This window comes from Sander lucioperca, chromosome 6, assembly GCF_008315115.2.
Source record: "Sander lucioperca isolate FBNREF2018 chromosome 6, SLUC_FBN_1.2, whole genome shotgun sequence".
Taxonomy (NCBI): Eukaryota; Metazoa; Chordata; class Actinopteri; order Perciformes; family Percidae; genus Sander; species Sander lucioperca.
Window position 1 is genome coordinate 35,842,629 of NC_050178.1, and position 27,591 is coordinate 35,870,219.

Sequence of the window (27,591 nt, forward strand, 5' to 3'; positions counted from 1 at the left end):
TCCCTCTCAGGTGTAATAAGGGCCTTGACAAGCTTCTTCTCAGTTATTTTCAGTGACATAACGGTGATGCACTGTCTCCGTGCTAGACATGAATAACAGGGACCAAAGCAAAGAGAGGTGCCTCCTCTCAGTGCTACCTCTGGATCATCATCTGTTTGTGTGTATCTAGATTCAAGTCACTTCCAACCACGAGTTGTCTGGCTTACAGGTCCATCCACATCGTGGCTCTGGGCAGCGAGTGCCCCGGAGGAATTGGGCTCGGGGAGGAGATCATGGGCCAGGGCCAGCTGCAGGGAGGCCTGCTGTGGAGCTACCTTGGCCATGGGGCACTGGTGGGACCCTGTGACCTGGAGAGCAGCATGCACAACCCGGCCTTCATGGAGTACACCTCACGTGTGTTTGGAGATGTCACTGTAGTGGTTCGGGATTGCCCCAGCTGGGTAAGAGACTGCCGGTGTGTTTGCATGAGAAAAAGAGAGACTTGCATGGGTTGATACAGTGTGAATCTTTTTTTTTCTCATTCATGTGCCCATCCCCATTGCCTCTTTCCCCTTACACCTTTCTGCTTGTGTGATATCAAATCAGACTTGATTTGCACAGGAAGGTTATGGCAGGCCAAGAGGGCAAAACATATAAAACCATAAAAGAGGTGTAATTTTGCCAAAGCAATCTCATTGTGAAAGAGTGCGTGTCAGTTAACTGATATGCTGTTTACTTTCTCACTCTGCTTGTTTCTCACAAGACTTACAACATTTCAAATTCCAAGGCCACTTGCCTTCCAGCCCTGATTGCAGGCTTAACAAAATGTCTTTATTCTTAGGAGGAGGCTATTTTAACATGCAGCGCTGCACAAAAAAAGAAAAATGAAAGAACTTTTGTTCTAAATAGCATATGCATTTGAAATAAAAGCACTGTTGTGATTTTGTAGCAGCACTTTATGCGTCCTATTATAGGGCTGTCTAACTTTGTCAAGGGTGGTGCTGCAGAAAGTCTGTCAGTCTAATTCTATGGCTCTTTGTCCTTGTTTTAATTCAAATTGCTCAAAGCTTTCCAAAGTGTTTTTTCCTGCCTAATGAGTTGAATCAGGTTGGTTTAGAATGACACAGGGCATTGGGGGTAAAGTCCCAATCACCACACTGAGGTATTTATACTTAGGGATACTCAAAGGCGAAGGGTTAGAGTTATCTAATGCAAGATTGATGGACAGGTTGGGAATTCAGACATTTCATGCCTTTCTTATTTATGCCATTCTCATGTGTTTGTCCTCCTCTGACCTCCTATTTATATTTGTTGTCCTGTTCTTGCCTTTCCAGGACTTGTTGGACAGCGATTGGGCCAGCGTACGGAAAGTTCTTGAGCAGGCGGACATCCTGGTCATTAAATATTCAGTCACTGACAAGCTGGCCTTCCAGCAGGTCAGGAACAGCTACGCCCCGAGACTCCGCCCGCTCCTGAGGCACTGGGGTGTGCCTGTCATCCTGGTTGCTGTTGGAGCGCGGCTGAACGGTGAGGATGCTTTTGTCCTGTGTTTTTGTTATAGCCAGAGTGAGTTTAGTTTTGCCTTCAACGCCTTGACAAGTGATGGTTCCTCAAACAGTTTGTCATTGTTGTTCAGGAACAATGGAGTTTGAGAGGCAGCAGATAAAATATCTCATATCTCTCAGCCACTGAACTTGATATCCTGGTATTTTAGGGTTGATTTACTACTACCACAGTTGTTGAGTTTGTTAGCAGGAAAATATCATCTTGTTGGGCCAATGAGATCACTGTCTAAGCCTTGTGTCCTCTAGTGTGTCCTCCCAGCAATGAGGAGGACGCTCATGATTAAATCTCCTCTTGGCTGCCTTCAGGCGGTCAGCTCACATGTTTCCCTGCAGGAAACACACCAAAGCAAGACATTAAGTTGATATTTTTTGGCCATTATGAGCCTTGCAAGCAGACAAGAGCTCGCACAGCAATTAAATATACACTGTCATGGCTCAAAAGGGCACCACAACAGTATGTTGTCCCTTAAGTAGGACTAAGACACTTGGAGGCTGCTTAACACATCAGAAATTAACATACATGTATACTGGGCTGGAACCACAGTGTGTCTGCATGTGTTTTGCACACACACACACACACACACACACACACACACACACACACACACACACACACACACACACACACACACACACACACACACACACACACACACACACACACTGACCCTTGTTGAATCCATCTTCTGTAAAAACGCTCATCAAATGCACCAGGTTGTATTTTTAGCTTGTCTGCACGACATACTTTGAGGTCCTGTCAGAGCTCCGCTGCAGAATGATCACAGTGTAAGTCAAGTCTTTGCCAGAGAGAGAGGAGGAGAGGGAGTGAGGAACTGTAGACCAGAGCCTTTGTTTGTGTTTTTGTTTGTGGCTGATGTGAGTATTTTTATGCTATCCCCTAGAGAATGACGGCTGTGCGCTGAGCACTTCCTGCTGCTCGACTTTAGACCACCTAAAGCACAGCTGTGGCAGAGAGCGCTGTCGTATACGTGCATTAACACAGCCAATAAACCAGCGCTGAACGCAGGAGCACCGACAGATTTATCCAAGGGCACGCACGCACACCTCACACAGACATACGACTGATATGCCAAGTCACCGCCTGTCAGTCGCTTACACACACACACACTCTGTTTTTCATTTTATCTCTCTCTCTTTCTCTCTCTCTCTCTCTCTCTCTCTCTCCCTCTCTCTCACTCTCTCTCACTCTCTCTCCCTTGTCTCTATGTCATGCCTGTAGGTTATTAGCAATATGATTTATCAAATGCCTCAGCACAGCTGTATAGCGCACTCATTCTCTCTTTTATCTCTGGCTCCTCTTTTGTGCAGTCTTTTTTCTCCTTCAAGCTAATCCCCCCATATTTTCTGTCTGATTTTGTCTCTTTGGTCCCCATGCACATATGCCACAGTGTGGCTGGTCCTAGTGCACATGCGCTTTGCATATTTTTTCTTTGGACTTAGTGAAGATGTGAAAAGGGTGGCCTGGAAGTGAAAAACACATCAGTATTAAACTACAGAAAACCAATGACCTAAAGACATTTCAGAAACCCACATCACCACCACAACATACCAGAACAGAAAACAATCTTCACAAAAGGGAAAAAATACATCTAAATCCTTAATGGTTGTCTGCATTCACTCTGTGATAGACTAGAGGAATTAGAAAGTAGGGAAAGTCCACACCGTCAAAGCACATGTGGCTGTGGCATCTGGTTTTTATGTTCTCTTTTGCGAGATATGTTTTCAATTTTAATTTGGTTTGGTTGGAATGTTGTGTTTTGTGTTCTGTTTGTTTCTTTTTGCACTTTTTTGTCCGGCCTGTAAGGAACTTTTAACAAGGTTTTGAGTGTCCCATATTGTATTTTACTGAATTTTTGGGATCTAGTAGATTCAACATGTTCCTGTATAATGTTTTGTATACATATCGCTACATTTTTTAAATAGTCAATATTGGCATACTTTGTCCCATAAGGAAGTGTCAAACATTGTTATCCAGCTTTGCACTGAGAGATAGTGTGACTACATACAGTATAATACTGCACTGTGGTGTTAACTTGATATTGCCTGAAGAAAGGCTCCATTAAATTCAAACATTTCTCTGTTACATTTATTGAGAGCTATAAGTACAGTGTGCATATTTTTTTTGTCTGACTTTGGTCTTCAAAACATGTTTTCATCCATGTCTGGTATGGACATTAACATTATGGATCAACATGTTGTGTTTGAAGGCACATATGGTAGTTAGTTCCTTGTTTTAGTTGAATATTTTAACAAAAATGAATAGTTTGATAGCCCTCTCTATGGACTGTGGTGAGCCAGCAATGAATGTTCAATTCATACTAGGTCAACACATCCTAAAAAGCATAATGTAATATCAGTGACTTATGTATTAGTTCTCATATATCCTCATTAACTATTAATTAGATTCAGTTATTTATACAGTTTGAATGATTTCAAGGATTAAATTCTCCTCTCTGTGTTAAGATGAAGGCCCTCCATGTACGTGCCCGCTGTGTGCGTCTGACTGGAGCAGCTGTGTGCCTCACAGTGAAGGTCTGCAGCTGTCCCGGGACCTGGGGGCCACCTACCTGGAGTTGCCCTCTCTCAACCACGTCTTTGTGGGTCGCTACTTTGGCAGCGTGGTAAGTGGTCACATCACAGGGAATGATTGACTGAGTGAGTGACCCTGATAAAATCATTCATATTTTCAGAAATTTGTTCAAATCAAGCTGTTATATAAAGTCTTCATTTTTCATACTTTTCCTGTCTGTTAAACTTGATTAACTCTGCATTTCAGATAGATACAGTACTTAGTAGAGGAGACAGGTAGCTACGTTGGTCTTCTCGGGAAGTTGTTTCCAAAGCAAAGAAAGAAGATGTAACATCACTATTTTTGTACCGTGGATTTGTACTAACATGTGTATTTCTGCTGTCTTGTTCAGCTGGAGTACTTCATGATTCAGTGTCTGAAACACAAAGCCAAAGAAAGGCCAGAGAAGAGGCGAGGAAATAAAGTGAACGAGCTTTGTCCCCCTCACTTAGAACAACCAGGTCAGAGGAATACTATGGTATCTAAAAACTAATATTGCTTTTTATTTTAGGGGCATTTATTTCATACATAGTCTTTCAATGTTAACCCTTTTAAGCTAATTTCAAATATTTTTTTTTTATAAAATTGATGTCAATTATTCTGTCTATTTAGTAATACATGTAGTAATTTTTCACATTTTTAAGTAATTATTGTTGCTTTAAATTGCTCTTTTTATGGTGTATAGAGAACATTCAATAGGACTGACTGGAGTGTTTCTTCTTACAGCTTACATAGCCATAAAAAAGCTGAGCACAAAGGTTTTTATCCAGATCAATATTCTCTGTTCCAAAGTGGAAATAAGAAAAGAGACAAAGAGCTAGGTAGACTACTTTTAGTCAATGACATTTGAATCACTTTTAGACTGAACTGAGTGTTTGGTGCCTTGTTCTGAGGCAGCTCATTGACTGTTGTTGTTGGATAGAAGAGGGTTACTTATTTACTGTGTCTTTAACCAATGTTCTTAATCAGTTTAGGTATTTAAGCACTTGACATTCTGTTTAGTATAGGACAAATGAAATTCTCACAAATCCTTTCTTTTTGAGAAGCTACAACCAGAGAATGCCTGGAAAATGACTCATACGGTGAATTGATAATCAAAATGTTGCCAGTTAATCATCAACTAATTGTTTACCTTCTAACTGAGTATCAATTATAGACTGTAAAAATAAGATTTTAATCTGCTTAAATTCATAATTTCAAAATGGCATTTTTAATTAAGCTTCAAAACAAGCCACGTTGACACCTTGTGTCAAAATATTTTATTGTAAACTTAGTCCAACTGCCTTTCCTGGCTGCCGGATTTCGCCACAAACTGAAATCTTTCTGAGTGTGAGCACACCCACACAACAAACAGATCCAGTATCATACTTTATTTTAAAAATGGGAGTCCAGTGTTGTTTTCTTTAAGTGGTGCGAAATTCATAACTACGCTTACCTTACAACTTATTCTACTACTACTGCCATTTCAGTAATTTTCCACACACAGTACATTTTTATAAAAATAGAACACCTGAAAATAATTAACACAAACTCTGTTAAACTTGTGTTATATATTGATCTGGCCAATTTGCTGCTAGATCTGATGCAATGGCTGACAGCTTTAAGTCCAGCCAAAAAGGCAGCAACTGCTGGCAGATTTATGGGTGACTTTCCAGAGCTACTTAACTGTACTTATGGTGTAGTTTGCATTAAATGTGATGTGCACTGATTCAGGAACAGCACAATTTTCAGGGCCAAATCTGAGCAGCCATAAAAAAGGATATGAGGTCCACAGAGGAGCGGTGTGTATTATGCATGAATATAATAGGATAATGATTTGTGAAGCCCCCTCTCCTCACTTTCCCTACTGTCCTTGCTCGGTACTTTTTATTAATCTGAATTCAGCACTACATGCATCACAAAGCACTGTTTTTTGTCTCTTTTTTTCTATGAATTGCAGAATATTTTCTTTTCTTGCATTCACAGTTTTTACTGTTACACTCAGTTAACTGCTAATCATTTACAATATGACTATTGTGTGCCCAGGGTTTTTTCCATGTCTTCTTTAAACATTAACCTCATTTCTTCACATATATACACCCCATTAAGTTGTCAAAACGTATCGTCAAAAAAAGGGGAAATCACTAGTAGAAGTAGACAGGGTAGATTAAGGAAAATGAGAACACCTAAAGTGTACATTACAACACTTCTGGGGTGCAAATCTGGTTGATTTCCCCTTTTATGTTTTTGAAAATTCCAATATCAGCAGTAACTGACTCCATCTTCCTCTCTCCCCCTCTCCTTTTCTTTCTCCGTGCTCCTCCTTCCTCCCTCCGTTCAGCACGTCTTCCCCCCATCCGAGTAGAGGAGTCCAGCTTCTCCCAGGACATGCAGTGGTTGTTGGAGCGTGGCATGCAGTTTGCCGATGTGGCTTTCTATGCCGGGGACTCTGGGAAAGAACTGGGGTGGGCGCATGCGGCAGTGCTGTGTGCTGTCAGTCCGTACTTCAGACAGCTGCTCCTGGGGCACAAGACCAGGTAGGAGAGCTATAAGCTTGTTTACAGGAGCCTGTAGCCAGCAGGAGTTCAACTCTCTCTCTCTCTCTCTCTCTCTCTCTCTCTCTCTCTCTCTCTCTTTCTCTCTCTCTCTGTAAACTCCTCTTTTGTGTAACTGTGAAGGATTTTGTGCTGAATTTCACCTCTGTTTGGACAGGGAACGCCCCCAGTCGCGGTGTGTTTGTAGAGAGCGGGATGGAGGCCCCCAATCACTGCTCTCCACCTGGGACGGGGGGATTATTGATGACATGCCCCGATCAGAGGGGCACCTGACAGGACGTCTCTCTCGTCTGGTGGTGAAGGACCCCCTTCTGTGTATGTGCTTGTGGGAGACACTCATGTTCATTTATAGAGGTAAAAACCATCAGTCAAACACAGCACACTCAGATACCACTTAAATCTGCTGTTTTGTGTCTTTTTCCAGAAAATTGTTTCATTTCCATTTAACCTTTTCAACACTCCACTGCTTGTGAAAGGGTAGCACTATGTAGAACTTTCACTGACTGCTGGTACTATGTAAAGTTACATGGATATGGACATTGAGTAGGCTGATTATTTTCTTGATTAATCGTTTGGTTACATAATTCTCTACAATACAATTTCTTAAAGCCAAAGATGACATATTAAAATTGCTTGTTTTAGTCCAAAAACAAGGATATTAAATTTGCTTTTTAAATTTTTTTTAATTTAACCAGGTCACGACCTGGCCAAGACAAGGCATGAAACGTGCGAGACAACATAGAGTTACACATTAAATATGCAAAAATATAAACATACAAAATACAACAAAGAGTCTACGATAAAATACGGATCAAATATGAATACTGAGTGTAGTACAGAATATGTATACAGTTTGTACAAATGGAATAGTGCAAGAAACATTAAACAGAGATTAAACAAATATGACAGCAGTGCAAGTAAGATTGTGCCAACTATGCATTGGGGCATAAGAGACAATAAAGTGAACGTGTGCAATACTGCATGAATGATGGAAGAGAGTTAACACATGCAGCAGTCGGACAAGAGCCCAGACAGCAGTACTTTAAAATCAACGAATGGAATAAGTGTTTCAAGTTTTAGGGTTTTTTGTAATTCATTCCAGTCATTGGCAGCTGAAAACTGGAAAGAATGGCAGCCAAAGGAGGAGTGGGCTTTTGGGGTGGGCTATCATAGAAGACTTAGAAAACCAGAGTGATCCTCAAAGTGATTAGCCTACAATTCATCCATGTCAAATTTTATGGCAATCCATTCAATACTCTAAATATATGTATTGATAGATTAGACTCTTGTCTTTTTTGTCATTGTGTTCATTTTCAAAAAGAACACCTGCTATTAAAAAGGAATCCAAGTATACTGCACAGCAAAGTATACAACTAAAACCCTCAAATATAACAAGGGGGTGAGTTAATCAGACGTGAACTCTAGTGAATGCTTCCAAATTATTTCTGTATTAAAAGTTAACCTAAATCACAACAACAGGATAGAAAGTGGAGATCAGAATACAAAACTGTCTCCAAAACAGTGGCCAACATGCACTTTGTCCAGAGTAATCTGGATTTTTTTGTGAAATTATGTGCATCACGCTTAAAATAAAAATCTGTCATTTCATGCTTCTAAGCTCTACAAACTGCTCAATGTATTGATAGTCAGACAGATAGTCTAGCTAGCTGTCCAATTTACCATGCAGAGATCTGAGGAGCAGTCAACAATAGTCCTCATAAACCCACCAACACAAAGAAAGTGGAAGGAAACAGAAAATACATGCATCCGGCGGAATTTCCTGCAGCACCGGAGCAATCTTGGTAGTGGAACGCAAAGGATATAGACTAAAATACATCTAACAGAGCTGGACTGACATTCACAGCATGGGAACTCCATTCCCCAAAAGCAGTTACTCCTTTTCCAATATTTTAAATGGGATGATTAATGTCCCCTGGCTGCCAAAGGCAGTTCGTCTGCTATTGAATCTTGTCCAATGTTCCATTATGGTGAGGAACAGAAATCAGTCGAATTGAAAGTGCTTGATAATAAGCGACTGTAGTATTTTAATCAAGTTTTGGATCATTCATCATGTAATAGTGTGATCTCAAACTGCTTTCTTAACCCGTATTTGTACTTTAATGCCCCAGGCCACTCATGTCTCCTTAATCTTCACCCAGCTCAATTCCATTTAACATTATGGACACATGGATTGGTACACTGCGCAAGTTCTTCGCAGAAATTGAACTTCCATCATTTTGAATGGCTAATGGGATTTGTTGATAAAGTCGGACTCTGTAGCCTGTTACAGTAGCCTAATATTTTCATCAACAAATGATTAACTCTGTGATGAAACTGTCATGTAAAATTAACAGTAGCTTATATTTACTTTACCTCAAAGGATACAGGCAAATTGTGGCACTTGCATCCAAAATTTTCTCCAGTTGCATATGAAGCCTAGTTAGCTGTGTGAAATTCTCTTGCAACGTCAGTGTCATAATGAAAATCTTCTGAGTCTGCGGCTCAGAATCTGCAGTGCTGTGCTTGCAGCATGTTAGATTGCTGCGCCTGTACACGCCAGCGCTTCATTGGAGGCTGCATGTCGTGCAGGAGTCCTTATGGCAAAAAGCTGCGCTAACATCTGATTCATGACCGCCTCATAACATGTATGTGAGCAGAATTGTCTGACACACACACATATACACCAAAGGCAGACACACAAACACATAAGCTGAGTGTGTATGTGTGCTGGTGAAGGGTGAGTGGAGAAGGAAAGAAGATTATAGGGTTAGACTGAGTCTCTGTGAGTGACTGTATGAATGAAATTGAATAAGAAAGCCAGCGGTTGAAAGATGGAGGGTGCAGTGTGTGTTTTCACGCACGCATGTACAAGTCCTTGTGTGGATTTTTTTTGTGTAAGATAGGAGGAATATGGGAAAGTAAGAAGTGGAAAATTGTGTGTAGGGTGATAAATGAATATGGCTAGATGTTAGGGTGAGAGAGGGGGTGGAGTGTTTAAGGTGCTGGTGGAGAGTGTTTGGGTGATGGGAGAGCTGGGAACTAGAACATACTGTTAATGTGTGTGTGTGCTGCTTGGAGAGAATAGCGGAAAGAGGAAAATGTGTTCATTTGCAGAGCACAATACGAATGTCACGTTTCCATAAAACACTGCAGGGAAACAGTGTGAAGTCTTGTGTAAAAAATGACTAATGTTAACCTTCAAAATAGTGGGTCTAAAGCAGCTGACCTCACATACAGTGTGTCTATTTCTGTATTAGTGTATTGTCTTGAATTGGCTAATCCCACAGACACCTTGGGAGCACAGTGAGCCAATGCTTGGTATTCATTTGCAGTAAATCCACAACCAGCTGTACTTTGCATTCCTAGTGATGGGATGAATATCCTCTGCTTGCAATTCAATTCCAGTCATTTGTCAGTTGTAGCTCATTTTATTGGCTTAGCAGTGCTCATTTCTACAACATCATGTCTCGTCTAAATGCACAGCGTCACACTCATGGTATTATTCCATGCTTGGGGTTTTTGTCACTTGAGTGTGTGTGGACAGTCACAGAGGCCATGACTTTGCGTGTGTGATGTTAACACTGTGAGACTCTGTCTCCTTGTGTAGTGTGCTGCTGAATTATTGAGTTTGGCACTTGGTTGCTATTGTGTGCTTGCATGTTAAGCACATGTATAATGTGTACGACACAGACTAAACATTTGTGGTCATCCTGGCATAATTTGGTGGTCAATTTTAGACTCTATAGACCAGTTGTTTTTTGGCATGACATGTCTTACTGGGGAAAAAAGTGTTGCAATTTAATTTTCCTGCAATTGAATACTCACAAAGCACACTGGTTTGTGTCCTTGTTCAGGTTACGATTTAGAGTTAGGAATGTAGTAGTTATGGAAAAGGTTAAGGAAATCCTCCATGAAATTAGTGTTAATCTGTACAACTTGTTCCCAAATATATCTCAGCATTTGTGTTTGTCTGTGTGTGTGTCTGTGTAGGTGGGTGACACCAACACTGAAACTTATTTGTGAGATTATGTAGAAATGATTTAAGCATTTCTGCAGCTTTTTGCATAGGCATTCTATTTTATCCTGTTCCTTTCCATCCCACAAATGAAAGCATCTCCCAGTGTATCCAGTTCAGTTTTTTGGTAGAGATTTTTTGCTGCATCATATGTCAGCACCACAGCTCCTGAGCTAATCTCTCACCCTGCCTGTGACAGGGTGTCTGTGCTATGCAGTGTTATTATCCAGCACCGTGTGTTGAGGTAATCCCTCTATCAGCCCAAATACCATCATTATGAACTAATGATGAGAGTAATCCTACCCAGTCCAGCTCCCTTCTTCCCTCAACAGTCTGTTTATGTCCCAGCGAGACAGAGTGCGCCACCCCAATCAAGCTGCCGGGCTCTGCAGGCTTTATAAAGGAGTATACTACTGAAGTGGATAAATGCAGCGTAAATGCAGGGTGAAGGGCTTTACTTTATATTTCACTTCCTTTTTGGTGGCAATTTTCTGAATATTACAGCCTAAATTTCTATTTCCCTATTTATTTATTTATTTATTGTGTAAATAAATGAAAAAATAAAAATATCTATAATTTTAAACCATGCTCCCAGAGGATGAATCCCAGGACTTTGGTGATCTCCTGACTTTAACTCTAGCGCCATCATGAGGTTCACATTTGTGGTGTGAAGTGAAATGTCTCAACAATTGCAATCACTTGATCCATGTGATCCCTTACCCTTTTATTGCCATTATGCATCATCAGGATATTATTTCAATGTGTCTAATACTTTGTTATGACCAAATACAACTGGCATTCCCATCAGCCTCAGCTGAACGTTGTATTTAGTGCTAATTAGCAAATGTTAGCATGCCAAAGATTACCTGTTACACACTATAGCTACACATCAGTTTTTTAGCATTGTCATTGTGAGCATGTTAGCATGCTGACATTAGCATTTAGGTGAAAGCACCGCTGTGTCTAAATACAGTCTCACAGAGCCGCTAGCATGGTTGTAGACTCTGAAACACAGTAGTTAACTGTGTTTTTAGCTTTAGCCAGTAAAACTACTAAATATGCTATAATATGCTATATTTAATGCATGTTATGCTTTAATACTATATGTATTTAAAACATATTTGCTGTATTATATTTGTTTGGAATGGCATTATTAGCCAGCAACCAACTGGAAAAATAATTCTTTTTAAAACTGACCAAAATTAAAGTAAAATAAATGTAAATAAAACATATTAACCCGTTGACTTGGAGGCAAATTTATTATGGCCACTGGTGTTTTTTCCAAAGGCCTTTGGGTCACTGTTTTTGACATTCATGGAATCTGGACTCGGTGTCCCACCCATAACCACCATGGATTATATAAGCAGACACATTTTAGAACAAGTCGACTTCGTCAAAAACAGGTGTTGTTCAGTGTAAAGTATGTGGGTGTTTCGAAACAGAGTGCCAGCTAGAAAATAGTTTTCCTGTGTGTTTCTGTAAACTGTACCATTGTCGGTCCAAAACAAGTTTGTGGATGTTTTAGGAGCGTGGGAGTGGGATCACCTCCAGGAGGCCCTGGAAGAGAAGCTGAAGAATTCGCTAGCAGTGGCTCAGCTTATGGAACGCATACGATCCCTCATCGGCAGAGACAGGGTGAGGTCTTTAATGTCAAAATTCACCTCTCTTACACACAAATTTCCTAAAAATCACATACTCTTGTTGACTGCAATATCTTATGATGTGTATGCTAACAGCCCTACCCACCAAAAGAGGTTAAATATCTATAATGTGTCAAATCTACTCTTTGAAGGTATAAACACATGTTTTTGTTGTTGCAGACTAACACCTTAATTAGGAAGACCTTGTTTTGAAACAGCGCAGTAATAATGTGGCTATAATTAGCTTATTAACATAATTACTGCCTATATCACCTCTCAGATACTGTGGGGATTAGGACAAAATAAACGAGATGCTCTCAAAGGAACTAAAACACAGCACCAGATCTGTAAGGAGTTCACACTGGACATCAGCCATAAATCCAACATTATGTGAAAAACCGCAGCATCACATCTGTAATGTATTGTGTCCATGTGAAAACATGAGGTGATTCTTTGTAATAGGAAGCAGACTTTAACAATTAGAGAGCGATCAGGAGATATGACATGGCTGCGTCTGACGAGCCTTTGGCACCATGCACCCACCAGCACATCTGGACAGATCTAGGTCTTCATACCTGAGGCAGTGTTGAGACGAGCTGACACACCGAGAGACGGCTGGGCCACTTTAACACAATGAGACACCCTAATGTCCTGTCGGGATTTGATCTCGTCCTCTGCAAACACCTCTGGGTCATCTCATTCTTTTTTTTAAGATTATTTTTTGGGCATTTTAGGCCTTTATTTGATAGGACAGCTGAAGACATGATAGAGGAGAGACAGGGGGAATGACATGCAGCAAAGAGCCACAGGTCGGAATCGAACCCACGGCCACTGTGGCAAGGACTGAGCCTCTGTACATGAAGCGCACATTCAACCCGGTGAGCTACCCAGGCGGGTCGTCTCATTCTGCGAGACCGGCTTAAACTTGCTTTCCATAAGCTTTCCATTGATTTACAAAATCAAAAAGGCTTGATTCTGTAGCTGCCTCTATTGAAGACTGTGTGTTTGCTGAGCGCTCCCTCTGCAGCAGAGATGTGCGAGAATATGAAGTTCTTTGTGCTTCAGTTGACTGAGAAAGGTCACGTAATGGTAATCGGATTCTTTGACAACACTCATTTGAGGACTTAACACAACCATGTGTGCACATACACTCCAAAACGACACACTGGCAGCTATTCTCATTCTACTGATTTCACCTGCTGTGCACTGCAGTACAGCGTATATACATATATTTCATTATGCATCCTTTTAAGGCTTAACATGAGCAGGAATGTGTTAATAAATAGACCGTTTGGACGAGCGTGTGGTGCCCAGTCTGTTTTCAGTGTTAGCCAGTTTCGTCATGTCGTTCTTGGCATTGCAGTTCAAGTATGTTTGGGTAGCGCTAAGCAAGACTGTCAGAGAGGCCATTTGTATTCCACATGGGAGCTGAGATAGATGCACAGAATGGCAATTGTGCTGGTAACTAGTACCTAACATCCAGCAGAGGAATGTTAACTCTCTCTGTGTGTGTGTGTGTGTGTGTGTGTGTGTGTGTGTGTGTGTGTGTGTGTGTGTGTGTGTGTGTGTGTGTGTGTGTAGGGCCCCAGGGACACCCCGAGTGCCCGGGCAGCTCAGCTCGGCCCCCAGACTCTTGTCAACCTCTTCAATTCTCCTCTTTACTCTGATGTCATCTTCATGGTGCAAGGTGGGTCCATGCCTGTCTGTTCGACATACGCACATTTACAAATGCATGCACCATCACACAGCAGAGGAAGGTCACATTTAATTAGCCATGATTGAATTATGATCTCAGTTCCGGACCTGGGCATCCATTTGGAGGCTAAATAAGATAAAATGGTCCGAGGGACAGGTTGCCTTCCGTTTCTGTCTTGTTTCATTATCTATTAAAGGATCAAACTGAGAAATCCAGAAATAATGCCCCAAAGTCTTTCCTGATCAATATTTATCTCATAAAAAGCTTTTCTTATCCTTGCAGCTCTGAGCTGTGAGTTAAACTCTTGGAGGTCACAGAGCAAAATTCTACAAGATTTTTATTTTTGCATAACTGTTTTTTTTTTTTTTTTACACCAACGTGCTGACGGAGTGTGGTGAGAGCTGTCAACGTCTGGCACCTAATGACAGCGAATATGTCAGAACGACTTGTGCCCAGGCTTTACATGTCATTTGTTTCCTGTTCATTTAAATGGCCCATTATGACAGATCATCACTTATAACAGGCCAAATTGAATTAGGTTCGGCCTCTACACCTGTGATGAGGCAAAAGAGACGTGTCGTTTGACCTTTTGAAAATTATTCAAAATGTGTTTGTTTGTGATTGTCTCCAAACATTTTTACATCAAAGATGCTTGACGGTTACTATCAGTCAAGACTCAGTACGTAATTATGAACAGTTTATACTCTTAAGCATTCCACTTCACAGCTCTTTGGGATTTTTCTAGCAACTCTGAAATTCTAACCATAGATGTTCATTTTGCTTGTGTGTGTGTGTGTGTGTGTGTGTGTGTGTGTGTGTGTGTGTGTGTGTGTGTGTCTGTGTGTGTTTAAGGGAGTGTATTGCCAGCCCACCGAGCAGTGCTGGTGGCGCGCTGTGACGTCATGGCGGCCATGTTCAGTGGGAAGTATGCAGAGGCCCGGAGCCGAGTGGTGCCTATTCACGGTGTCTCCTCAGATACCTTCCTGTCTTTCCTGGAGTACCTCTACACTGACTCCTGCTGTCCTGGTGAGTTTACTGCACACAAGCCAGATGTGTCCTCAAGTACACCACTGTGACCACTACTGTATTACAATAAGATTACATGTGTCTAGTTATGGGTGCCTAAATAGCACGTAAAACTGCACACACATCTCCAATGGGAGGCCGAAACATAGTAAGAAAATTGACCTTCCCTCCTCTTTATCTTGTGGACTAATTAAACCCTGAAGCAGATTTTGTTTGGTGGTGAGATTGATTGCACTGGGAAACCCTCAGTCAGCATGTTATTCAATCACTTGTCTATAACTAGTCTCTCAGGCTATTGCTGTAAATAAAAATAGAGTTTGCTTAGTTTAATAAGGGACGATAACTTAAATAGACGGTTGGTTGATTTGTGACTGAGATGAAAGTCACTTCAGATGCCATGGATCTGACCGACAAAATTACAGTCTGTTACAGAAGGACAAAAGACCTTTGATGTCATTTTAATGTGCCGCAGAAATAAGCACCATTACCAAACACTTGAGGGAGGTACAGTGGTGTTTTCCTCGAGGCCTCGTTCACTAGGCACAGCCCAAAACAAAACACAGATGACAAGTCATATCAACCATCTGTGTGACTGCAACATGCTGCCAGTGTCAGTCTCAGGAGGCTCGCTGAGAACAGCACTGAGCTTAAAATTAAATTAGATTTAGTGGTGACAAAATCAAGCCGTGGCATCACTGCCACATCCGCTTTTAATAATGCCAACTCACGGGCCCCAAACGTGTTGTTGTTGTTTTCTCTGCCACTATCTGTCACATTGTGCGCTGCATTTTTAAAAGTAATTGGTATAATTCTTTCTGGTGATGGCATTGGCATTACATTTTTTGAAGTGTTTCTACAATCTAAAAGTTACATTAATCAATATTTTTTTATTTTAACACTGAATCAAGTGACTCCGGATATTGTTGATCCCACTGAAAAGGCAACTTTTAGCTCGTTTTTTTGGTTTATGGTCAGACCAACCAAATAATGCTAGTTCTTTCAAAACTGTAGGCTGTTTTCAGTCCACATTATTACACACACCGACTGTATGCTACCTTTCCAGTGACAAAATGGCTTAGAGTCAAGGTGAAAGACTGGCGAACACAGTCAAACATTTAGAAAGAGACACAGGTACGTTTTTCAGGAGTACAGTAAGTGGACCAAACAATAACAGTAAATGCGAGTAAATAGTGTCCAACGGGACTCCAATGTAACGCTCATGTTGCTCTGTGTCTGCTAACTATTTGTTAACAGGTTCCAAACCACCTGGATGAGCTGAACTATCATAAATCATATTGTTTTTGAGTTTTTCTGCACCCTAGTGGTACAAGATTATCTTTTGCAGTCATACCTACAGGGACTTTGGTTGCAGAGAGAGGGATAGTGAGTGTGTGTGTGTGTGTGTGTGTGTGTGTGTGTGTGTGTGTGTGTTTTCATGACATCACAATACATAACATTCTTTAATTAATAGATAAAGCCCTAAATCTGTAACGTACATTTACAGAAGTACAGTTAATTACAACACTGGCTGTCATTTTCCCTTCAAGTATAACAAAGCTGCAGAATAGACAATATAAAGGCTCATAATAATCTGCCCTGAATAACCAGCTACTGAGAGCTGACAATCCTCTTTTTTTGTGGCATGAGATGTTTTGATGAAAAATGTCAGCAAGCAGCCCTAAGATCCAGCTTAGGTACAAGGCCGGGAAAGCAAGCTGTTTCCAGAGATACAGCTTCAGGTTGAGTCATGGGAACAGGAAATTAAAGCCATGAAGCCGCTCCAGAGGCTGCCGCCGCTGCACTGTTATGTAAGAGCTCAGCACTCAAGGTTAAAAACAAGGTAACGCCACCAGTAGCGACAAAAACTAAGGGTGTGAAATCAAAGGAGGAATGCTATCAGAGTATTTCACTCAGATAAATATTGTATACTGTATATACTGCATTATAGTAGAATACATTGCTACTGTTCATTTAAATGATTGTGCAGCTGAACAGAACAAAGCCTCTGTACGGCTGCTGCTCAGCTGACAGTGCATCAGCCTGTCAGCGGCACATGCAGAGAATCGGTGAAGGATGGCGAGGGTGGTGTTTGGTGTTTCATCAGGAGTCATTTGATTTGACATTTAGACATTACATAATAGGATTGACATCGACGTTCATTGTATGAGGACGTCATTTGACAGCTTGGAAAGAGCAATTGGAAATTGTTTATTTGTTGTATTTAATGTGATTTGACTACTGAGCTCTATTCAATTCAATACATTGTAATTTCCCCACTGGGGATCAATAAAACGTATATAATTACAAATAAAATTAATTAATACATTCAATTATTCAAAGCACAGGTTGAGATTTAGTCCATGTGATGATAATGTGTGCTGTAATCATAGAAATAATGAGGTTTTATGCAGAAAGTTTCATGAAATTGGTTGGATCCATCAAACCGATACACAATCTGAGATATTAAAAAATTGACTGTGTGGAGTACAATATGACTTAAATATAGGACAATAAGATTGAAATATAAAGTCATAAATATATGATGCTTGTACTCTTGGTTTGTGATTAAAGGTGTGTGTCAGTATTATGTTTTGGGGCCTAATTCAAACAGATAGATTTGGTTCATCCTGTCTATTTCTTTAAAAGCACTTTGTAAACAATTATTAAGAAAAGGTCTATAAAAAATAATTGTTCTGGCAAATGTGTAAACATCAAGCAAACATGAAACAATATTTGGAGCTGTGTTTCCTGCTACATGACAAATATACGTTCAATATGTATTCTATGTATTCTATTTACTCTCTGTTTAGCTGTTTTGGTCTCCACCAACTCCTGAGAGAAATATCTGGCTCCTTAGCTGCTGAAAGTTCCAGTGTGTTTACCAGCTAGTCGCTAACTGTGTCTGTCTGCTGTTTGGTGCTGGGCAGGTAGTATACAATGGGCTTTTAAAGTGTTTTGCTCAAAACAGCTGGTGCTGGAAACACAGTTCATAAAAGCAGTGAGAGTAAATCAAACTGTAAAGTTGTGGGCTATAAAACCAAAACAATGAGCTGAAAGATGCTAAAATTCACTGTAGAGATGAGGGGAACTACGGAGTAAGTTAATAATTTTCTGTGGAGTCCAGCACTTCGGGATTTATAGTATTTTCACTTACTGTAATATATTAGTTTTTTTACACAGAGAGGGCCCAGCATCAGTGTTTCCAACTTGGCGACTTTCTTGCTGGTTTAGTGACTTTTCAGACCCGATTAGCGATTTTATTTCTTAAAAACGACTAGCAACGAATTTAGTGACTTCAGACTATCAGGGGAAAATCGAGATATATTATATTGTAATTCATTTCCATGCATGCTGCTCAGAGTAGTTGCAGTGTACGGCTTTCTGAAAACAGCAAGGGGCCTCTCTCCCTCTCCCTCTCCCCTTTTGGCTGTGAGCAGCAGGCAGTCAGCAGACACAGCCACTAAGCTTTATGCAATTGATATGACGATGTCAGCAATATGCAAATGTATGCAAAGCGTATGATGCGATCTGGCGATATTTGGAGCTAGTGCTAACTACTTTTATTGGAAAATAGTTGGCAACATTGCCCAGCATTCAACCATGTCAGTGTGTTTTCTATTTTCACCCTGTGTGTGGTGTCCAGATAAACCAACTTGTGTATTGCCAAATAATATTGTTTAAAATTCTGCTAGATGTGGTTTTAACTGATAGGATTTTTTTTTAATTCATCTTTTTAATTTAATGAAAAAGATGCACTAAATCATTTAATTAAATGGTTGTTCAAAGCGTACTGGGGCAATCTTGGTGTTGCTCTGTTCCACACATATTTAGACATATAATCATAAAAAAACTTTCCTTACTTCAGGGAGCATTTTTCACTTTAAAATGTATCCAGCTATTGTATAAACCTGGGATAAAGTGTATTCTACATAATGTTATAAATATATGTGTAATACTTTGTGCATATGCAGGGTATAAGGCAGTTCTGTGTGTGTTTGTGTGTCCAGCCAGTGTACTGCAGGCCATGGCCGTGCTGGTCTGTGCTGAGATGTACCAGGTGAAACGTCTGCAGCATCTGTGTGAAGTGTGTGTGTGCGCTTACCTTCAGAGCATGCCCAGTAGAGAGCTGTCGTCAACGGGTATCAGTGTGATTCGACTACTCCGCCGAGCAAAGGTCAGTGCATTTTTGAGTGTATGAGATGAATTGAGAGCATGCACAGAGCTGCAGGAGGTGTGCTTGTCTGTGTAAACTGATTACTACTATTATGTGGCATTTCCTTCAGCCACCAAAATGCAAATGATGTTTAGAGGAAATCTTGCGGTTTGTCAAGATTGCCCAATGCATGTTTTTTTCTGTGGCAAGCTTAATACCTATGTTTTACCTTGCAGTAGTCCTAGGCATCCATCTGCAAGTTATTCATTGTTATCTGTCAAAAAACATTAGTTCTCAAGAGAATTATTGCTATTTGACATACTGTCTGTTTGAATTTATTCTCAGTGCCACAATGCAGAGCAGCTGTATGTCTGGCTCCTCCACTTTATCTCCAACAACTACCTGATCTTCAGTCACAAACCTGACTTCCTGGAGCTCTCAGGTCAGTGTGTGACGCGAAGTAAATGTCTGACAAATTAAAATAAGTCTAGTAAGTGATGGTTATGCAAGCAAAAATTGCTGCAGAGTGATAGAAAAATTGAACTGCCGATTTAAAAATAAAGTCAAAGTGCCTCCAGGCTTTTGAGGATCTGTTGGTAAATGTAGGTTAGGCTCTCTCTGTCTCAGATATGTTTTTTTTCAAATGGCCAATCAGTTTGTAAAATACATGAGATGTAATCCAGGTGTCCAACAATTAATTGTAAATTAAAATTAGACACTAGTAACCATGTTGTCGCTTTGAACATTTTGGAGAATAGAAAGTGAATTTATCACACATGATTTGAGAACAACATGGACACCTGTGAAAAGCTCTGCATTTTATGCTATACTGCCATATAGCACAATATGGCAGTATGTATTAATTAATCAGCCCCTCAGAATAACGCATCCTTATAGTATGCTTAATACTATAGGTTTATGCTCAAGTTATACAGTATATACACCTCTCATTGCTTCTCAGTTACTGTAGCCATATGCATTTAATAGGCACATAAACGGTGTTAACGACTAACAGCAACATTGCTCCAGTTAGTAGCAGTAGCACATTTTATTGTCATCATTAGTCATACACACAAGAATCGTTTAAGGTCATTGGACGGGTATTTAAGGGCACAAGCAAAGTCAAAGGCCAGAATAAGGAAACAGCACATGATTGATCACCGTTGAGTCTTCTGTTCGTTGGTGTAAACTAAATTGTATGAGATATTTCAGCCTTGTTGGCTGTGTTCATGGCAACAATCCATGGAGTTATTACTGTATGTGTTAGTGCAGTGGGTGTAGGGAGTATATATGCACAGTAACTGTTGTGATAAGGGTTCAGTTGTGTTTTGCAGTAGATTTGAGTTTATGTTTTTTGTGTTCCAGAGGAGGAGCGTGAGCAGGTAGAGAGGCTCCGCTGGCCGTCCAGAGGCTACCTGCAGGAGCTCAGCGAGTACCAGCACCGGCGACGCAAGTTACGCAAGTCCCGCTGCATAGTCATGTGATCCCCGCCTGGATGCCTAAAACCTGTGGAAAACAGGGGGGGCAAAGGAGGGAGACCAGGAAGAAAATAAAGACAAAGAGTGAGACTAGTCATTAACACATGGAGAAACAGACAGAATAAATGGTTTGTTCTGCTGGATGAAGGGCTGATTCTGAGGGACTCCTTAACCAATAGGACAACATTGTCGAGCAGTGACATACACCGCTGTGACACGCCGCTCTTCCCCTGGAGGAATGACTGTGCATCCTTTGCGTAATGACTATTCCATCAAGGGTAATACAAAAAGACTGATCCTTAAAACCCAATATGAATTTAGAATGACCAGCTGGCCACTGACCAGGGGCTCTGTGAAAAATTATATTTATATTGGCCGATGCAAAATGGTGGACTTCAACGATGAACAGTGACACAAAATGGCTCTGTTACGAGTACAGATATGTCAAATGACCACATCTGTTGGAAAACAGGCCGGGATCATGTGCTGTACACGGGTTTAAACTACAGTTATGTAACTTCAGTTTGAAAAAGCAGGGAGGAAACTGTGCTGTGTTTTCTTCTTTAATTGATACATGGGGATGAGTATCTTCTGTACGCTGGACACATGACTGCTCTGTCTTAAAGGGACAGTTTACCCCAAAATCAAAACATATTTTCCTCTTACCTGTAGTGCTATTCATTTATTTTCTTTCTACTGAACTACACCCGTCAACAGCGTCACCATGCAGAAGGAAGCATACTCATGGATGAGAGGCTCGTCCTCCTCGGCTGAGCTAACCAATACTTAGAACCTAGCTAACCGATACTGCTAGCTCACCTGAGCTAGCTAAAACTACAGCTCAGCCAAGTAGGACGCATTAATGTTTACGTGTCACGAGCACGAGCCTCTCGTCCACGAGTATGCTTCCTTCTGCGCGGTGGTACAGTTGGTGAGTGTAGTTCGGTAGAAAGAAAATAGTTCCCACATGAAAGTGCTCACAACCAGGTCGGTGGATTATCTTGAGTAACCGGGTCACATCGCTGTTGAGTTTTGGGGCGCTTTGAGCACCACAAGCCGACCGCCATCTAGTTCCATTATATTGCAGAGAAAGCAGACACCTCTACGGCCGATATCTCCAACACCGGGCAACTCACACCAAAACTATCTAGACTAGATTGATATATAGAACTACAGGTAAGAGGAAAAAATGTGTTTTTTTAATTTTGGGTTGAACTGTACCTTTAAATTAAACCTTGGCTCATGATGCATCTGTGTCCTGTTGGATCGAAAAATTTTACTTGCGAACGTGTGAACTTGCAGCTTTGCTTAAGCTGAAATAACTTCAGCCTCACACTTCTTTGTGGCCCGATCAGTATTTCAGCCGAGCGGTGACCTACATTACCACTGAGAGCAGCGTGAAAAGCAACTGGTAATGCTGCTGGACCGGTAGCACAGTCATGCTCATTTTCTTCTGTAGTCCGTCAGAAACTAAGTTTAGCAGACGAGCAGGGCCACTTTAAATACAATTTGTTTATTAGATTCTTTCAGATCTATGATGCAACATCAGTGAGCGTCTCACTGTCAGACTGATTTTATTACCATGTGAGATGGAATACATTTTGGTCATTGTCTGTGTCAAAAGAGGCCATCTCACTTTCATTCAGAAATGGCTTGAAATGAAATCTTCAAATTCATTTACACATTGCCTGTATCAAAAATCAAGTGTTTTGTCCACCAAATCCAGAACAACAACAATTTTTTTTTATATATATATATATATTATTTCATTTAAAGCCTGTGTGACAATTTCCTTTGCAGGTTAATAGGAAATAATGTTGAAACTATTCCTTATCTGTTTCATAAACAAATAATAATGGGTCTGTCACATTAAAAGGCAAAAGCCTTTTTGTAGAGAGATTTAGGAAAAACAACAACCATATCATGGACATATGTTGGTACACTAAAAACCACAATGCCTCTGGGTGGATACACAATATTTATTTTATCCTAATGTTTTTTAATTTGAAAGGTTGTTTTTAATCATATGATATCTATGATTTATTGGTGCTGCAATTATTTTTTTTTACTGTGTGGACATGATTATGACATGACCTTTTTTTGATACATTCGTAGTAGACAACTGGATCACACTTTTTTACAGTCTACTGTTTCACTGGTATTTACTTAAAAAGGTGCATGATTATAAAAATAAAATGGGGGTACAGAAAGACAGAACAACTTAATTTGCCAGATAAACCATAAAAAAATGAAAGCAAAAAAGGTCAATTGTGACATTTTGCAGCTATTTTTTATTCAGTGGATGGATCGGCATCGGTCATTAACAGTCAACAAACTATTTGTATTGAATACGTAGCAGAGTACATCAGCAGAGGTGAAGCAGCAGGCTGTGTACGTAGTACAAGAAAACTACCACCACTGTGAGATTTTGACAATGTACATACAGCTGGTACCTTTAACCACATGGTGTATATTTAACCTGCTGCTGCACCACAACAATCACAGTGTGTGTCCACTAGTTAATCTTCAGATAAATCCCAATCTTCTCTTGAAAAGAAAATGAGTAAATATCAGTTGAAAAACGGGACAGTAAAACAAAGTGTACTCCAGTGCTGCATCTACACCCAGTGCGTGGAGACACACATGTGGCTCCACTGGGCCAGTGTTGTACAGACTGTAGATAACACGATGTCTGAATTTAAATAAAGACATGTTTTAGAATGAACATAACACAGACTGGATCAATGTCTGTGCTCTGCCGTTTGTAAATTATTGTACAGCATTCATTCCTCCCCTTCCCTCTGGAAAATCAACCTTTCATTACGCAGATTGGTGACAAATTAAAAGAAATAAAGTGTAAACATAAGCCTCCACTACAGCTTCAATGCTCCATGGCATAGATTTTCCAAGTCTCTCAAACTACTGGAGGGATGAACATCCAAAAGACATTCCTTCATTTGGTGGTCTGCTAATGTTGGTGGTGCATACCTTCTATAATTCCAGATTAGACTGCAAGATATATTTATAATTCCAGGATCAGACTACATGATATATTTGTCTTTGAAACTGTGTCAGATTAGGCGAACAAACAGTCTTTGATTCTTGCCATGACTTGGCTAAAAGACGACAGACAACAAGACACTGGCCTTTGTCTTTGGATCAGGCCATTTTCTGGGTGATATCATATAGTCTGATCTCAGTATAATGCGTTTCAAAATCTTGTATCTGGTGACTGAAGGCCATAGCATATGATTAACATTGTTTTTATACTCATCAAACCATTCAGTGACCCCTTGTGCGCTGTGTGTAAGTATCTGCATTCATTATGTTTCCTCACTCATTTATTCAGGCATTTCCTTCAATTTGTCTGTACATTCCCATCAGGATGTGATACAGTGTGGGCCTAGAGCACATTTTACTCCTGTCTTACCCCCAAGCAATTATTTCTTATCTCTTTGAGCACAACCTTGGGCATCTTATTTCCTTTAATTTATTTCCACACTAACGAGAGCTTACTGTTACTAATTTATACACTTAATGACCTATTCTGGCTCTTCTGAGGGGCAACACCCACCTAAATTTCCCACACCCACATAGTTTCCCTATGTTTTTGTGTCTAAGTGACTGATGGGAACAACAATCTTTGAAATTGGTCCAGTATTAAGCAAGACTGCTGCAGTCAGCAGTGGTGAAACTCTAAGTTCACGAAATTCTAAGTGTCTGACAACATTACGGAAAGGATTTCTAAGGAGGTCGACCTTTCTGTTAAAGAGTAAGATCCTTTTTTTATACATAAAAACATCCGCGAAATTGCGTTCGCTAAACCCACCAGACTCCATGTAAATAAACAGTAATTTTAGCATCGTAAAATACACTTCATTCAAAGTAGACAGAAACAAAATAAAGCTATGAAAAGCCGTCTTGGGTCGTCTTTCCACTTTTCCAACCATCACAACTCTAGTTTTGGTTGAAATAAACACATAGTTTACCGATTTACATGTGAAAATATGTTGGCTCTATACACGCTAAAAGTATTATTTTTTTTAAATGGAGTCTGGTGGGTTTAGGGCTAGTGAATTCAGAGCGGTTTCTGGTTAAACAGAAAGGACTTAGAGGTTTTAAAGGTCTCTCTCTGAAGGGATCCTTTCCATAATGCTGTTAGACACTTAGAATATTAATCTGAGCCTGTCAGTGGCAAAATGACCACTTTTGTGAAGGTAAATACAAGCTGGACAATTGCCCTATTAACTTACATTGTAGCTTGTTTTGCAGCTGCCAACTGCTGCGATCTTGCTTAATACTGGACCAATATCAAAGATTGTTGTTCCCATCAGTCGCTTAGACACAAAAACATAGGAAAAAGGTCCAGGTCCAGGTTGAAAAAATACTTATTTAGTCTTCCACTTGAGTGTGCGAGTCTGTGCCCAGTGTGCAGTGTCCTGTACCTGGAGGTCTGGCGCTGGTCACTGCAGGGCTCCAATAGACTGCAGCATGCTCTCCAGTTGACCACTCTTATGCAGCGCCGCTACATCGCTGCCGCCTCCAACACACTCCTCACCGATGAACACACGTGGGACCTAGTACATTCAAATCAATACAAGAGAAACAGGGATGCAACTGGTTAATATGCAGTCGTCGATTTTCAGTGTTGTACAGAGTTGGACGACATGACATAGGCCTATACCACGAGACATTTCTGTACCATTTCTACCATAATGTTGATATCATGGTAGTTTCGCTTTGCCAGACCTCCCTCCACAGCGCTGCGGAGGAGGGTCTGGCTAGTCCATACAGCATTCCGGGATGGGAGAAAAACATGCTCTGGTTTATTGGCATGTCTTTAAAACATTCACAATCGTCGGACAGAGCCACCGTGCCGCTCCAAAATAGCCTCGGGAATGAACTTGTTTTGGTGTACGTTCAAAAGTTGTTAGCGTGCAACATAAAACTCAGATTGGACAGATAGTCTAGCTAGCTGTCTGTATTTACCCTGCAGAGATCTGAGGAGCAGTTAATCACAGTCCTCATAAATCCACCGGAGTTTAAAATTCCAATACAAAGAAAGCGGCATCTGGCGGAATTTCTGGTGGCAACGGAGCAATCCCGGAAATGGAAGGTCGTGGATATAGACCATAGACCAGGGGTGTCAAACTCAACTCCCCTAAGGGCCACACTAGAAAATGAGAATCATATCATGGGCCAGACCTAGAGTTTAATGCTTTTATGTCATGGGAAAAGTCAAATATCTTTGACTGTATTATTGCATGTCTCATATAGTCTTCTGACTTACAGTTTGGTCGACAAAAATGTCGAAGAAAATGGCAAAAACTTTGGAAAAAGCATCAAAAATGTCGGAAAAAAACGTTGTGAAAAGTGACAAAAATTAGGTGGGTCAAATGTATTGTGAACCTATATGTATATAGGGGTCGGATCAAAATTAGCAAGGGGCCGGATTTGGCCCGCGAGCCTTGAGTTTGACATGTGTGATGTAGACTAATATCATGGGAACTACTGTATCCCTTTAACATCTTCTCAAATGCAAAAATGTGCTTATTTATCATTTTATTATTTCATTATTATTATTATTTTTTATAATTGAGTTTTGGACTCTTGGTTGGACAACAAGCATTGTGAAGTTAGTGGGCCTTTCTTTACACACCAAACAGTCAATTTGATTAAAGGAGAAAATAATCAGCAGATTAATACATGAAGAAATAATCATTAGTGCAGTCCGATACAAAATAGTTCCAAACTAGCTCCACCTCGACCAACCACAACGATAAAATGCTGCTTTTATGTTAATGCAGGAGTAATAAATAATCTAGTTATATAGTATTTAATAGTCACACATTTTTTGCTTTGAGTTATTTTACTTTTACTTTTAATGGAGTATTTTTACAGAAAAGGATCTGATTTCCTCCACCACTGCATAACACGTGACAGGATTTTATCTATATTATTTTGGATTCATATGATCCACTTCACTTATGGATTTTTTATGGATTGTGTGTGTCTCTCACACACACACACACACACACACACACACACACACACACACACACACACACACACACACACACACAGAGTTTTAAACCATTATTTTATAAGATGACAATTCTTTCATCAGTCATGTGACTTTCTGACTTACAGTAAAAGCCAAGTGAGGCAAGTTGTTGCTGCATGGGCAGTTCCTCTTGGAAACTCCCTTATTGATTCCACCATACTTTCCTCATTTATGGATTTCATGGGGATCATGTAGTCAAAATGAAATGAATAACAACCAGCAAATTAATCAGAAATGTCTACATCTAATAATACAGCTAACATTGTCGACAGTTATTTTAACTTCCGGGAGTTTATAGAACCGTTCATTCATCGTCTGTGGTGAGATTAAAATGACCTCCACTTTTTCCACCTCTAAAAAGGTACACATAATATCATTACATCAACATGGGTAACCTTTTTGTGTTTTCAGGTTGTTCAAACACTTCGGTTGTATATGACTAAGCAACTTTGTGTTTACCGTGCGGGCTCCGGTGAGTTCCAGGAAATACTCTTGCATGTTGTCCATGTCGCTGCGTCCACTTATATCAATACACTCCAAATGTCCCGGCTTGAATTTGTATTTTGACAAAACATCTTTTGCCATAATGCAGTACGAGCACGTGGGCTTAATAAACAGCACCACTTTGTCTCCTTTAATTTTAGTCTGGACAAACTGCTGCGCCATTTGAAGTCGCTCGGCCCAGTAGTCAGAAGATGAAAAAGTGGTATCAAAGGCAGAGAACAAAGATCGTCGCTCTGTTTTGTCAATTGTTAATAAGAATGACGTAAAAGTAAGGTCCCTCCCCCTTCTTAAAGAGATACTACACGTTGTTGCGTGTGCACAAGTTAAAGCAGCCATATTATGCTCAT

The 27,591-nt window shown here is 40.4% G+C and overlaps 2 protein-coding genes and 1 long non-coding RNA gene across 3 annotated transcripts in view; 1 reads left to right on the forward strand and 2 right to left on the reverse strand.

Moving 5' to 3' along the window:
• Positions 1-8,052, reverse strand: part of LOC116034791 — a 20,536-nt gene extending 12,484 nt beyond the window's left edge. Inside the window, exon 1 of the long non-coding RNA XR_004101205.1 lies at positions 8,043-8,052. This is a non-coding gene — a long non-coding RNA (uncharacterized LOC116034791). The remainder of the gene's footprint in view (positions 1-8,042) is intronic.
• The window catches only part of rhobtb3 (Rho related BTB domain containing 3), a 24,071-nt gene extending 670 nt beyond the window's left edge, over positions 1-23,401 (forward strand). The window contains exons 2-13 of the mRNA XM_031277519.2: positions 209-440; positions 1,314-1,506; positions 4,029-4,186; positions 4,487-4,595; positions 6,455-6,650; positions 6,826-7,022; positions 12,209-12,318; positions 13,905-14,010; positions 14,872-15,045; positions 19,053-19,219; positions 19,544-19,640; positions 20,564-23,401. Coding sequence (XP_031133379.1) covers positions 209-440; positions 1,314-1,506; positions 4,029-4,186; positions 4,487-4,595; positions 6,455-6,650; positions 6,826-7,022; positions 12,209-12,318; positions 13,905-14,010; positions 14,872-15,045; positions 19,053-19,219; positions 19,544-19,640; positions 20,564-20,682 — 1,858 coding nt within the window. The 3' untranslated portion in view covers positions 20,683-23,401. The remainder of the gene's footprint in view (positions 1-208; positions 441-1,313; positions 1,507-4,028; positions 4,187-4,486; positions 4,596-6,454; positions 6,651-6,825; positions 7,023-12,208; positions 12,319-13,904; positions 14,011-14,871; positions 15,046-19,052; positions 19,220-19,543; positions 19,641-20,563) is intronic.
• Positions 20,164-27,496, reverse strand: glrx (glutaredoxin (thioltransferase)). Its single transcript, XM_031277504.2, has 3 exons — positions 27,200-27,496; positions 25,122-25,253; positions 20,164-20,704 (listed from the first exon to the last, which is right to left on the reverse strand). The coding sequence occupies exons 1-2, from the start codon at positions 27,404-27,406 to the stop codon at positions 25,140-25,142; spliced, it is 321 nt and encodes a 106-aa protein (XP_031133364.1). The 5' UTR covers positions 27,407-27,496; the 3' UTR covers positions 20,164-20,704; positions 25,122-25,139.
• Between the last annotated feature and the right edge of the window lie 95 nt (positions 27,497-27,591).

What these genes read in the sequence shown, in the direction of transcription:
- glrx (XM_031277504.2), bottom strand. Translation starts at nt 27,406, where the DNA reads ATGGCGCAGCAGTTTGTCCAGACTAAAATTAAAGGAGACAAAGTGGTG. An exon ending in AACTCACCGGAGCCCGCACG is followed by an intron (nt 25,254 to 27,199) that starts GTAAACACAAAG and finishes TGAATGTACTAG; the next exon opens with GTCCCACGTGTGTTCATCGG.